General features: G+C 45.0%; 2 protein-coding genes across 3 annotated transcripts in view; one reads left to right on the top strand and one right to left on the bottom strand.

Annotated features, from left to right (window-relative positions):
• The window catches only part of Fbxo42 (F-box protein 42), a 68724-nt gene that overhangs the window by 34655 nt on the left and 20463 nt on the right, over positions 1–13606 (top strand). The gene's annotated exons all lie outside the window — the stretch shown is intronic.
• LOC128097929 (60S ribosomal protein L26-like 1) lies at positions 10798–13124 on the bottom strand. Its single transcript, XM_052718803.1, has one exon. It carries the CDS (start codon positions 12597–12599, stop codon positions 12282–12284), a length of 318 nt encoding a protein of 105 aa, XP_052574763.1. The 5' UTR covers positions 12600–13124; the 3' UTR covers positions 10798–12281.

The raw sequence follows: 13606 nt of genomic DNA, 5'->3' as shown, positions 1-13606 counted from the left end.
GCATAAGCAGAGTGTGCTGGTTTTGCTGAGCAATCTCTCCAGCCTGTTATACCTCTAAGTTTAAAGACTGTGCTTTGAAATCCTCATAGTAGATTTAGAGGAGCAACTGGTTTGGTAATTCAGAGTTATGTGAAGAGTAGTCATTGAGAATGTTCTCTTTAGGTTGATTGATTGACGAAGACAGGGTCTCTTGTAGCCCAGGCTGGCCTTGAACTCCTGATCTTCCTGCCTCTGTCAAGTGCTAGGATTACAGCACCACCATGCCTATTTTCTTTTTAAAACAAGCTATTGGATATTTAAAGTCATTTGCTGTTGAAGTGCATTAAATGAATCTAGTTGCCACCTCACTTTAATCTGTAATTACAGCCTAGTTTTTTGAGGGGAGATTTTTGAGATACCTATGAGTCTTATGAAATTCTCATTTAGGCAGAAATCCCTTGGGACAATTCCCTGAAAGAATGTTTGTGTATTCCTTCCCCTCTCTAACTGAAACATTGGTGTCTTCTGAACAACACACGAGTTGTCTGCTGGCCTGCTGTGTCCAGCTGACCTGCTCTAGTGCACGGAGGGGTAAGTTGAAGGGGGGGTGCTCTTCCAGCACCAGCTGTGAGGCCATTTTGTAGAATTGGAGTGTGTGCCACCCATGCTTGCAGCTTGAACAGTGTTCAGTCTTCAGGCTCAGAGCTGCTGGAGAAGTGAGGTATCCACCAAGCAGTGGAATGCTTCTGGTTGGAGGGGTCTTGCTGGTGACTGCTCTAGCAGGCGTCTTCTTCCATGTAGATTTGGGCGTGTCACACAGAAGCCTGTGGCCATCTTGGCCTGGCTGGCATCATAGCTTAGGCTGCCGTAGCGAAGTTTTCAGGTCCCCCTGGCCTGCAGACTGAGGTGGCAGCAGTGCTCCAGCTGGGTTGGAGTAGGGAGGATGGCAGATCTCACAGCGGAAAGAGACCGCAGGTGGTATATGTTGGACTTCTTCAGAAAGATCTCATAGGGAGCTTGTACTGGAGTAGTATAGCGAAAGCCAAGGTAAAAATTATACAGCAAACAACCCAGCAACAAACTAGAAACTAAATAGAGATGACTACTTTAAACAGGAGTGCTAACTGAAGTAGAAGTGAGTGAGAATTCATATGCAGAGACCTTTGGGGCAGCAAAGAGGAAGACATACTAGAGGAGCTGAAAGCAGAATGTATGGGGGTCACATCATGAGTGTCTTAGTCACTGTTCTACTGCTGTGAAGGGACACCATGACCAAGGCAACTCTTATAAAGAAAACATTGAACGGGGGGGCCTGGCTTACATTTCAGAGGTTTAGTCCATTATCATCATACTGGGGAGCGGGACAATACTCATGACACTAGAGCAGTAGCTGAAAGCTACATCCTGATTCACAGGCCAAGACAGATGGACCGCCTGCCATGGGCTTAAAGCCCACCACCCCCATTGATACACTTCTTTCCACAAGGCCACACCTCTCAAGGAAGTAAATCAAAGAGAACAGATTGGAGAGGTTCCATCATAGTAAGAGCCATGAGAGACGGTGAAGGCTTGGACTTGAGTCGTGGCGTGGAGATAGGATGAAGTGGATGACTTTCAGCTGGATCTTTAGATTAACATGAACTGGGTGGATTGTAAATAGAGAGGGTCAGTCAAGGCACATGTTTGCACCTTGTGCAGCTAGATACAAAGTAGAGCCTTTTTCAGGAGTAGGATACATAGTGGAAAGAAGTGTAGGTTTTATTATTTTACTTTTTTTGAGATAAAGTCTCATGTAGGCTGACCTTGATTCCTGTTGCAGAGGTTGAATTTGGACATTTTATCCTTCTGCATGCTAAGTACAGGGATTGTTAATCCCATCAAATTTGAATCAAGCTTTAATTAAATACTGCCCAGGATAATGGACTCTGGCCAGGTCCATTCCAGGTTGCCAGAAAATGACCAGGCGCTTATAAAGGCAAACCCACAAGACTAAGTACCTTCTGCTTTTGTCCAATCAGAGGCAAGCATACATCCTGACGTATTTCCTGCCTACTTGTGATTAAGCACATCCAGTGCAGCTGGGTCAACCAAACTGGTTTAGGGGAGTGAAAACATGTGGCTTGTTATCTTCTATGAACAACAGCCTTTCTCACCTCAGGTGGTACCAGTCCTTGGGTGAGAGGCCTAAGGTTAGAGGCATTTTTTTCCCCACCTCTTCACTTTCATTCTTGTGTCATGGGCTCATATTGCAACACATTTTTTTTTTTAAGATTTATTTATTTATTGTATATACAGAAGAGGTACTAGATCTCATTACAGATGGTTGTGAGCCACCATGTGGGTACTGGGAATTGAACTCAGGACCTCTGGAAGAGCAGTCGGTGCTCTTAACCTCTGAGCCATCTCTCCAGCCCCGCAACACATGGTTTTTACATGAGTGTCAGAGACCCAAACTCAATTCTCATATTTGTGTGATAGGTCCTTGACCCACTGAGCCATCTCCCTATACCTTCTCCTTCATTTCTTCAAGGAACAAGTATTTAAGAGCTGTGATGTGATCTTGCTCTTGAGGTTTAAGATACTTGTGAGTCAGTGGCAGACAGAAATCCCAATTCTAATGGAGAGTGAATTCAAATAAGGGGAGAGGGTTTTGTGTTTTGTTTTGTTTTTGTTTTTTTGAGCCAGGGTTTTCTATGTTGCCCTGGCTATCCTGGAACTCGCTCTGTAGACCAGGCTGCCTTTCCCCACCAGCCTTTGCCCCCCAGGTGCTGGGATTAAAGGTATGCACCACCACCACCTGGCATAACCAGGTTGTTTAAAAAGTCAAACAGCCAAGGCATGTCTTTAATCCCAGCACTTGGGAGGCAGAGGCAGTTGGATTTCTGAGTTCAAGGCCAGCCTGGTCTACAGAGTAAGTTCCAGGGCTACACAAAGAAACCCTGCCTCGAAAAACCGAGGAGAGAGAGACGGAGGCAGGCAGGCAGACATACAACCAAAAATGAGTGAATGGAAAATGACAAATATGGAGCTGGATGTAGTGTGTACCTGTAATCCTGAGACTGAGGCAGAAGGATTATGAGTTCAATGCCAGCCTGGGCTACAAAGTAAGACCTGTCTTAAAAAACAAACAAACAAACAAAAAATAATATAGAAAACAAATACATGTAATATAGAATGTTAGGCAGTTCTAAGTAGAAGAGGAACTACTCAGTGGGTGTATGGGGCGGTACCAGGGGAATCATGACAAGGGACTCAAGGAGAGGTAACACTGGAACAAAAAACTGGAGGAATACAGGGACTGGAGGAACAGTTCAGTGGTTAAGAGCACTGGTGCTCTTCCAGAGGACCCAGGCTTGGTTCCTGGCATCCACATGGCACCTCACTACCATCTGTAACTCTAGTTCCAGGGGATCTGATGTCCTCTCTGGCCTCTCCAGGCACCAGGTATACATGTCATGCATATACATATTTGCATGCAAACATTTGTAAACATAAAATGAATGTTGTTTAAAAAAAACAAACAAGCCGGGCGGTGGTGGCGCACGCCTTTAATCCCAGCACTCGGGAGGCAGAGCCAGGCGGATTTCTGTGAGTTCGAGGCCAGCCTGGTCTCCAAAGCGAGTACCAGGAAAGGCGCAAAGCTACACAGAGAAACCCTGTCTCGAAAAACCAAAAAAAAAAAAAAAAAAAAAAAAAACAAACAAACTTAATGGATACAAGGAGCAAATGAATGGGCTATGTCATCTCACACAATGCAAAGACCCAGAGGTGGGCGTGTGTTTGGGATAGCCCAGGATTCCAGGGAGGACCCAGTGAGACAGGAGCAGAGTAAACAGGAGAGCATGGAGGGCAAATGTCTAGGCAGAATAAGAAGGCTAGCGTGTATATAAGGCATTCAGCTGTTAAGAGGACTTTGGGATAGTCTTGAAGTGGTCGGGTTTCTGAAGTGAGTTCCTGGAAGGGTACCATGAAGGTAAAGAATCTAAAGAGCTGGTCGTGATCTCTAGATGAGAAATGATGCCGGCTCAGGAAAGTATGAGCAGGAGCTTAAGAACCCGCTGAAGGAGTCGGACTGGGGTTTGTAGAGTAGGAAGGAGGGTGAGGCGCCAAGTGACACGGGCGTAGGATTGAGAGGGTAGTTGTTGGAGATTTGTTTCCATTGTTTGGTTATGTATGGCGTGTCTGTGTAGTGTGGGGTATATGCACTAGAGTATTGGTATTCAAGGAGGCCAAAGGTGTTGAAGCTGGAGTTACAGGTGATAAAAAACTGGCTGACGGCACTGCTGAGAACTGAGCTCAGGTCCTCTGGAAGAACAGTAGGTGCCACTGAGCCATCTCTTCATCTCTTAGTTGCTTTTTTTGAGATAGAGTCTCACTGTGCAACCTAGGCCTATCCTAGAACTCACCATGTAGACCAGGCTGGCCTTGAATTCACTGAGATCTGCTTGTCTCTGCTTCCCAAGTGCTGGGATTAAAGGTATGTGCCACCAAGTCCAGTGGGAGTTTAGTTGTGTATTGGGTGCCAAATATAGCTGTAAGTTTCTCTGGACTAATCTCTCCCACCCACGGTCCTGCAGCCACTTATAAAATAATCATTCAAAGGCTTATATTAATTACAAACTGAGCTAGAGAGATGGCTTAGTGATTAAGAGCACTGGCTGCTCTTCCAGAGGACCTAGGTTCAATTCCCAGCAACCACATGGCAGCTCAAAACTGTCTGTAACTCTAGTTCCAGGGGTTCCCACACCCTCACACAGACATATATTGAGACAAAAATACCAATGCACATAAAATAAAAATTAATAAATTATTGAAAAAAATTACAAACTGTGTGACCTATAGCTTAGGCTTCTTACTAGCTAGCTCTTATAACTTAATTCAACACGTTCCTATTAGTCTGTGTTTTGCCACGTGACTTCGTGACATTACCTGTTTTCTCACATCTTGCTTCTCCTGGCAGCAGCTTGCAGCGTCTCCCCTGACTCTGCCCCCCACCTCTCTCTCAGATTTCCCACCTGGCTCCATCCTGTCCTGTCATAGGCCAGTGTAGCTTTATTTATTAACCAATGAGGGCAACACATATTTGCAGCATCCAGAAAGACATCCCACAGCATAGTTGCATTTTTCAAGTAGTGTATTTCAAGTGTGGTGGTGAATACCTGTAATTCTCATACTTGGGAAGCAGAGGCAGGGGTTCACTGCAAGTTTGAGGCCTGCCTGGTCTGCATAGTGAGTTCTAGGTCAGCCATGGCTATGACTTTATAGCATGTCTGCATGTCAGTTTCAGTGATCTTCTAGAGGAAGTGACTAAGTTGGACAGAGAGGAGAATTGTCATCAAGGGGTGGGGTTGGTAGAGATGGGAAGTTTGACCGACCAGGTGCTGGACAGTGGGAACTAGTACAGGCTTTCTGCTGATTGTTTTATCACTCATGAGGTAATGGAGGGCGGAACGGGAGAGAAGCCAGGGGAAGTTATGGCTGCTTGTGAATGGACAACTGTGTGTACATAATTCTAGTCTTTGCCAAATAGTTCCAGGAAATTGACAGACCTTGTAGAATTGTACAAAGGTGGCACCTTAATTCTTAATCAGGTTTGTTTGGTTCAGCCTGTGTTTAATTCCCAAAGTAAATAAGCCAGTCTTTGGACGTGTGTTTCAGAAGACTAATGTTTAAACTAGTTTCTCAAATAAATTACTGTTAATTCAAACTGAAGCTAATTCCAGCACCTATTTAATAACAGCTGTAAGTCACATTGCCCTTTCAGTTCCTTTAAGTCAAGATAAAATTATTAATTTTGCATTTGATAGTTCTACTTTTTAAAACTTCCTAAAGTTTACCCCATTCTCATGTGCAAAAGAGTAGAGAATTTCAGTTGGTGAAACACATTTCCTCAGTTAGATACGACTTTAAATACTGATGGAGTCTATAAATAAAATTAACGACGCGGAGCTCAGCCTGTCATGTCTTAACTATCCTTGGAGCTCAGTTGATTTTCCCACCGCTTTCTCCCATAGACTCTCCCAAGGATTTTGTTACATGCTCATGAGACTATACCCAGCTTGTTACATGGATGCTGGAATACAAATTCAGGTCCTCCTAGTTGCCACATCAAATGCTTAACCACTGAGCCACCTCACCAGTTTCCTGGATCTGTACTTTTAGAAGAGAAAACTGGGCCAGATAGATACCTCAGCAGTACCAAACCTGATGACCTAAGTTTGATCCCCACTACCCACATGTTAGAAGGGGACAGCTAATTCTTGAAGGTCTTCCTCTGACCTCCAGTTGTGCACCATGGCATGCATGCATACACACACACACACACACACAATTACCTGAAACTAAGCTAGGTAGAATATCTCCCCCCCTCTCCCCCTCCCCCCCTCTCCCCCTCTCCCCCTCTCCCCCTCTCCCCCTCTCTCCCTCTCTCCCTCCCCCCCCCCCCCTCTCTCTCTCTCTCTCTCTCTCTTTCTCTCTCTTTCTTTCTTTCTTTCTTTCTGACAGGGTTTCTTTATGTTAGCCCTGGATGTCCTAAAACTCGATCTGTAGACCAGGCTGGCCTCAAATTCAGAGATCTGCATGCCTCTGTCCCCAAGTGCTGGGATTAAAGGCGTGCACCACCACACCTGGCTCTAGAAAATATCTTTTTAAAGAAGAAAAACTGTCCCAGTTGACTTTTTTGTTTTTTTGTTTTGTTTTTTTTCGAGGCCAGGTTTCTCTGTGTAGTTTTGGTGCCTGTTCTGGACCTCACTCTGTAGACCAGGCTGACCTCGAACTCACAGAGATCCTCCTGGCTCTGCCTCCCAAGTGCTGGGATTAAAGGCGTGCACCACCACCACCACCACCCGGCCTTCTAGTTGACTTTTAGCATGGCTGAATTTGGGAATCCTGTACCACAGTGTGCAGTCTGTTGCCTCCTCAGCGTTTTCACAGTCACAGGTGGGTCCGCTGTACCCAGTGGGACGCTTTGGCTGTCATAAAGAAGCAGCTGCTCTGCTCTCGTGGCTGCTTAGTGTAAAAGTAGCTCCCTTCCAGCCCACACATTAGTGTTTTGATTCCAGAATCCCTGGCAGGGTGCAGTAAGGAAGGGCTTATTCCAGCTCACACTTCGTAGGTGTGTCCCTCACGGTGGGGAAGGCAAAGAGTGATGAATGCTGGTGGTCAGCTAGTGTTCTGCTTTTTATTCAGGCCGAGACCCAGGAATGATATCACCGAGTTAGCATGGGCTTTCCACCTCAGTTAATCCAGCCCAGTCTAAAACTCCTCACATACATGCACAGAGGCATGTCTCCTAAGTGATTCGAGATTCTCTCAGGTTGACAGTCAACATTAACCATTCCCAGTTCCAAGCAGTCTACTGTCCTTGAGATGCTTATGGACTTGAGAAGACTTTAGGAGTAGGTCTCGGTGTCCCAAATTTTTCACACACTCTCTAGCCTTCATACCAGCTTAATGAGGCTGACACCACCATCACCACCATGTTAGGAGCCCAGAAGCTGAGGCTCAGAAGAGCCTGCGGAAGTGATTCATGCCAACTTACACAACCAAGAATGAGGGAGCAGGAATTGCAACCCAAGATTTTATCTCTCAAAATGTGTGTTCTTTCTGCTAAGTCACATTATGAGTGGTTTTCTTTTTTCTGTTATTTCATATTATGTTTTATTTTACTTGATTATTATTAAGGGGTGGTGCATGATACCACAGTACCTGTTTGAGGTCAGAGGACAACTTCCAGGAAGGCGTTCATTCCCTGTTTCCACTATGGGTTCTGGGGATCGAACTTATGTCCTCAAGATTGTGCTTTACTTTGCTAAGTCATCTCTTTACCTCTTTTCATTTCTTTTTATAAACAGTATTGTAGAAAGACTGAGCCAGCCGGAACTCACTGTTCTCTGCTTCAGTTGCCCAAGTGCTGGGGATTACAGGCCTTCACTGTTGTGTCCAGTTTAAAACATTTTTGTTGTTGTTTTTTCAAGACAAGGTTTCTCTGTGTAGCCTGGGCTGTTCTGAAATTCACTCTGTAGACCAAGCCTCTGCCTCCTGTGTGCTGGGATCAAAGGCGTGCACCATCATACCTGGATTTTAACTGTTTAATTTTTAAATATTGTGCGTATGATGTGTGTGAGTGTGCTATGGTACATGTGTGGAGGTCAGAGAACATGTTTCAGGAGTTGGTTATCTCCTGCTGTGGGGTCCAGGACTCGAACCCAGGCTGTCAGGTTTGTACAGTGAGAGTTTTTACTGCTGAGCCATCTGACTGGAGCACATTTTTTTCCTGGCTTTCCCTTTCCTTGCCTTTGGCCCTTGACATTCTGTTGACTTTTAGGGGAATGACTAGATTATCAAAGGACAGGGAGTAGAGAGTATGTCTCCCCTGAAAGGAAGCTGAGAGAACTTAAAATCAGTAGTGTAGTTTGTCTTCTGAGATGTTTTATGGGAAAGTGTTGACTGAGAGAAGGCCACTGTCCCTGTGCTCTCCGAGCTGGCAGTCAGGAGGGCTGTTGTGGAAGGAAGAGCCCTTGCTCCTCAGAGCTGCTCAAAGAACATTCTTGCCCTCTCAACTGCCTGCGAATCCCACAGAGAAGCTGGTTTCCCTTTGGAACCAGAGTCAGGAAGAAGAATATCATTTACAGCAGATGCTATAGAAAAACCATTACCTCAAGGCTGAAAAGTGTTGAAACTCTCTAGAAACACCTGCCCAAAGTGTCACTGTTTTTGTTGTTGTTTTGTTTTGTTTTCTTGATGTAAATGATACCTTTAAAAGGAATGACAGTGGAAGCCGCAGAGATAGCTCATTAGGAGCACTGGCTGCTCTTGCAGAGGCCTGGGGCTCAGTTTTCAGCACCCACAGAGCAGCTCATAACCATCTTTAGCTTCAGCTCCAGGGCATACAACACCTCTTCTGATCTGTGGGCACTGCATGCACATGGTGCAGACAGACTCAGGCACACACACTCATACAGAACAGTCTGCAGCTCTAGTTCAGATGATCTGATGCTGCCTCCTCCTTTTTTCCTTCCCTTCCTCCCTCCCTCCCTCCCTCCCTCCCTCCCTCCCTCCCTCCTTTCCTCTCTTTGTTCTTCTTCCTTCTCAGGATTCGTTCAAACTCCAGGTGTTGGTAGGAGCCCACTTATTTTTATGTCATGTGCATTGGTGTTTTGCCTGCATGTATGCCTGTGTGAGGATGCCAGATTCCCAGAAACTGGAGTTAGACAGTTGTAAGCTGACATGTGGTGTTGGGAATCATACCCAGTCTTCTGGAAGAGCAGCCAGTGCTCGAAACCATTGAGCCATCTCTTCAGCCCTTAATCTCCATGCTTTAGTTTTTTGTTTTGTTTTGTTTGTGAATGAGAAGACTTGATTCTACCTTTAGTTTTTTTTCCCTTGGTTACCAAATGAATTGATTGCCAAAATATCATTGGCTTTTTCTTCTATGCTGCAAGTCCTTCATTCTTTGACTCTGAGTCATTTAGTCAAATTCAGGTGCCTTTTAAATCCTTTGTTATTTGAGTTAAGATCCCACAGTGTTACTGAAAATAAGCAGAATGATTGCTCTTGGATTCCCTGTGCAGTACAATCTCAAGTCATCCAGCACTGCTTCTGTTTACTCCCAGGAATTCACGGCCTCTCCTAACACTGTGGTTTATTGTAACAAGTCTCTCTGTCCCACCAGCCAGCTCCCAAATAACGAGAGACTTCTTATTTAGTATGAAAGCTCGGCCTATTAGGCTTGTTCCTAACTAGCTCTTATAACTTAAACTAACCCACTTATATTAATCTATGTTCTATCACATGGTATTACCTCTCTTCCATCTTGTACCTCCTGTTTCCTCTCCGTGTCTCCAGTGTGCCTCAGTTCTCCTCCTCTTCTTCCTTTCTCTCCCTGGAAATTCTTCCTATACCTCCTGCCTGGCTATTGCCCCTTCAGCTTTTTATTACACCAATCACAGCAATACATCTTCACACAGTGTACAAATGTCCCACAACAGTTTATGACACAATGAACTTCATTTTGTACGTTGTCTTATATATCTCTAGTGCCATCTAGTTGTTAACCTTTCTTTTATGCCCTGGATGAAATTGTAGCAAGCCAATTCTAACTGTGGAAACAGGTTTTTCCTGAGTCACTTTTAACTTATGCTTTCTCAGTGTGGTGGTTTGAATGAGGCTAGTGCATTTGAAGACTTAATTCATAGTCTGTTGTGGAAATGATCACCTGCTCTTGCTAGGCAGATGAGCACTGTATTGGTCGTTTATCGACTGAAGGGTGTCAGCTTGAATTCTAGGTGGAGACTGCTTCATCCTTCAGAGCTCAGAAGCCAGCTGTCTCCCAGCCCTTAGGAAATGAGGTTGAACTACCCTTCCAAAAGTCTACTTTTCAAATAAGTAGTACTTCCTCTCTCCCAATCTCTGCCAGTACCTTTATGTTGAGTGTGGCTGTTGCTCTGTGTCCTTTTTTTTCTGTCATCATTGCTATTTTAATAAGCTTTCTGAAATTTTAAAATGCTACTTGATTGATATGTGTCAGTGACATGATGACTGCATTTTATGTGAGGAATGATTGCTTAAAAAAACTCACTTGGGGCTGGAGAGTTGGCTCAGCAGTTAAGAGCATTGGCTGCTCTTCCAGAGGACCCAGGTTCAATTCCCAGCCCCCACATGGCAGCTCTTAACTGTCTGTAACTCCAGTTCCAGGGGATCTGACCGGCTCACACAGACATACATGCAGGCAAAGTACCAGTGCACATAAAATAAAAATAAATTAAGGGGAGGGGTGGGGGGGAAAAATAAATAAATAAATTAATTTAAAAAATAATTAATAAATGGCTAATTAAAAAACAACAACCACACTTGTGGTGTGTGTGTGTGCTTGTGTGGGTGCACACTTGCACACATTCGTGCACTGTGGCACATGTATGGAGCTCAGAGGCCAACTTCTCAGAGTTGGTTCCCCTTCCTCCATGTAGATTCCAGGGATTGAACCCAGGTGGTCAGGCTTGGCAGTAAAATCTTCACCCAATGAATTATCTTGCTAGTCCCTAAGAATGGCGTCTTGAAAACCTCACACTAGGAAGTTTTAGTTCTACTTGTGGTTGTTTGCTAGTTAAAGTAGCCTGTGACATCATGTAACAGCTATGGGGAAATGTTCACAGGCCACTCTACCAGTTTTAGCATTGGCTGTTTTGTTTGAGCAGGATCTCACTATATAGACCTGACTGGCCTGGAGCTCACAGAGATCCGCCTGCTTCTTTCTCAGGAGTGCTGGGATAGAGGTGTGCACCACCATGCCTGGCTGCTTCTGCTGCTTCTTCCTCCTCCTCTTTGTCTTCTTTTTTTTTTTTTCCCCTGAGATTTATTGACCTGGTGAGAGGTGGTTCTGGAGAGATGGCTCAATGGTTAAAAGTACTAGCTGCTCTTACAGAGGATCCAGGTTTGATTCCTGACACCCATGTGGCATCTCACAACTGTCTGTAACTCCAGTTCCAGGGGACCTGCCCCTTCTTCTGTCCTCTGGGCACCAGCACTTATATCTGCACAGACACGCACAGGCAGACAGAACACTCGTCCTGAAAGTAAAATGTTGTAAACGGGTGTTACAAAGAGGCCGGTGGGAAAGATGCACGAGCGGGAAGGAGCACAGAGGGTCCCGGTGTCCCAGGAGCCTCTCCACTGGCTTAGCACCTAGAGCCTCAAACTCGATTGGGGCTTTCAAACAGATTTCCTTGCATGTACGATGCTAACACACTGCAGTGCAGTCCAGCCAGGCCTCGTTCAGTCTTCCTGGTCCCTTGGCAGCATTCCTACCTCCCAGGAATGGGGCAGGACCTCTTCCCAAATGGAACTCTCATCATCTACTATCAAGTAAGGTAGGCCAGAATATTGCTTTATGGCAGCTCCAATACAGGACAGTTCTATGCCTCAGGTCAGCCAGCAAAAGTTCTAGTTTCTGCTTGAGCGGTGGTGGCGCATGCCTTTAATCCCAGCACTCGGGATGCAGAGGCAGGCGAATCTCTGTGAGTTCAAGGCCAGCCTGGTCTACAGAGAGATCCAGGACAAGCACCAAAACTACACAAAAAACCCTCTGGGGGGGCGGGGAGGTTCTAGTTTCTATGGCCTGAACCAGGTATAAGAACCATGGGCAACAATCAAACCATTTCTCCTATCACAGCAGCCATGAGTGATTGCCTACCTTTTTTTTTTTTTTTAAGCAGTCTTTAATGAAAGCTGTGTAGGACACACCCCTACTCCTGCATCTTCTCAATCGTTTCTTCCTTGTATTTGCCCTTCTCCTTTCCAACTTGTCAAGACTTGGCTTTCCTTTCCAGGATTTTTTTGTGGTCTTTGTCCAGCTTTAGCCTGGTGATAACCACCTTGCTGGGGTGGATGCCCACATGGACGGTTGTGCTGTTAGCCTTTTCTCGCTGCACTCGTTCGATGCAGATGACGTATTTCTTCCTGTACACTTGGACCACTTTGCCAATCTGCTGGCCTTTGTAGTGTCCTTGGACAACCTGAACTTCTTCATCCTTTCGAATGGACATAGACCGAACGTTGTACTTCTGCCTCAGCCGTTTGTGGTTCTTGCTTTGGTCCGAAGTCACAAAGGGATTGAACTTCATTTTTGCGGCTGCGATCCAGCAATGGCCGCAAAAGGAAAGAGCGTGATTGCCTACTTTAATATACAAATTAGTCAATTTTTTTTTTACTATATATACTTTTTGATTGATTAATTAATTATTTTTTAAGAACAGAGTTTCTCTATGTTGCCCTGGCTGTACTGGAACTCCCTATGTAGGTTGGGCTAGCATCAAATCTCAGAGAGATCCACCTGCCTCTGCCTCACAAGTACTAGAATTAAAGGCATGTGCCACCACACCACACCAGGTCCATAGAGCTACATTTGCCATTGTACATTCTATGAACAGGTTATCATTGCAAAGGGCAGGGGTTATATATCTATTGGAAAAGATTGTGGGCTTTCCCTCCATTTAAAATTTTTTTTATGTGTGTGGGTGTTTTGCCTGCATGAATGTCTTTGTACCACATGTGTACCCAGTGCCCAAAGAGACCACAAAGGGTGTTGGATCCACTGGAGCTGGATTTACAGACTGTCGTGAGCCATGTTGTGAATGCTGGAAATCAAACCCAGGTCCTCTAGAAGAGCAGCCAGTGCTCTTAACTGCTGTCTTGGTTAGGGTTTCCTTTCTTTTTTTTTTTTTGTTTTTTTTTTTTTTTTGTTTTTTTTTCAAGACAGTTTCTCTATGTAGCTTTGTGCCTTTCCTGGAACTCACTTGGTAGCCCAGGTTGGCCTCGAACTCACAGAGATTCGCCTGGCTCTGCCTCCCAAGTGCTGGGATTAAAGGCGTGCGCCACCACCGACCAGCCGAGGGTTTCTATTGCTGCAAAGAGACACTATGACCACGGCAACTCTTTTTTTTTTTTTTTTTTTAATTTTTGTTTTAGGAGAAATGGACAGAGAGGAAGCGCATCTCAGTATGTATTGTCCTACTCTGACAACCTGTATCTCTTGCAGGCTTTATTTATACAGAATTTAGTAAGCAGAGATACATTCATGATGTTCCAAAACATAGATCATATCGTTTTTGGTTTTGGACATGTGTATTCA

The sequence above is a fragment of the Peromyscus californicus genome, unplaced genomic scaffold, assembly GCF_007827085.1.
Source record: "Peromyscus californicus insignis strain IS unplaced genomic scaffold, ASM782708v3 Scaffold_5__1_contigs__length_169319896, whole genome shotgun sequence".
Lineage (NCBI taxonomy): Eukaryota > Metazoa > Chordata > Mammalia > Rodentia > Cricetidae > Peromyscus > Peromyscus californicus.
This window is presented reverse-complemented; position numbering and strand designations above follow the sequence as displayed.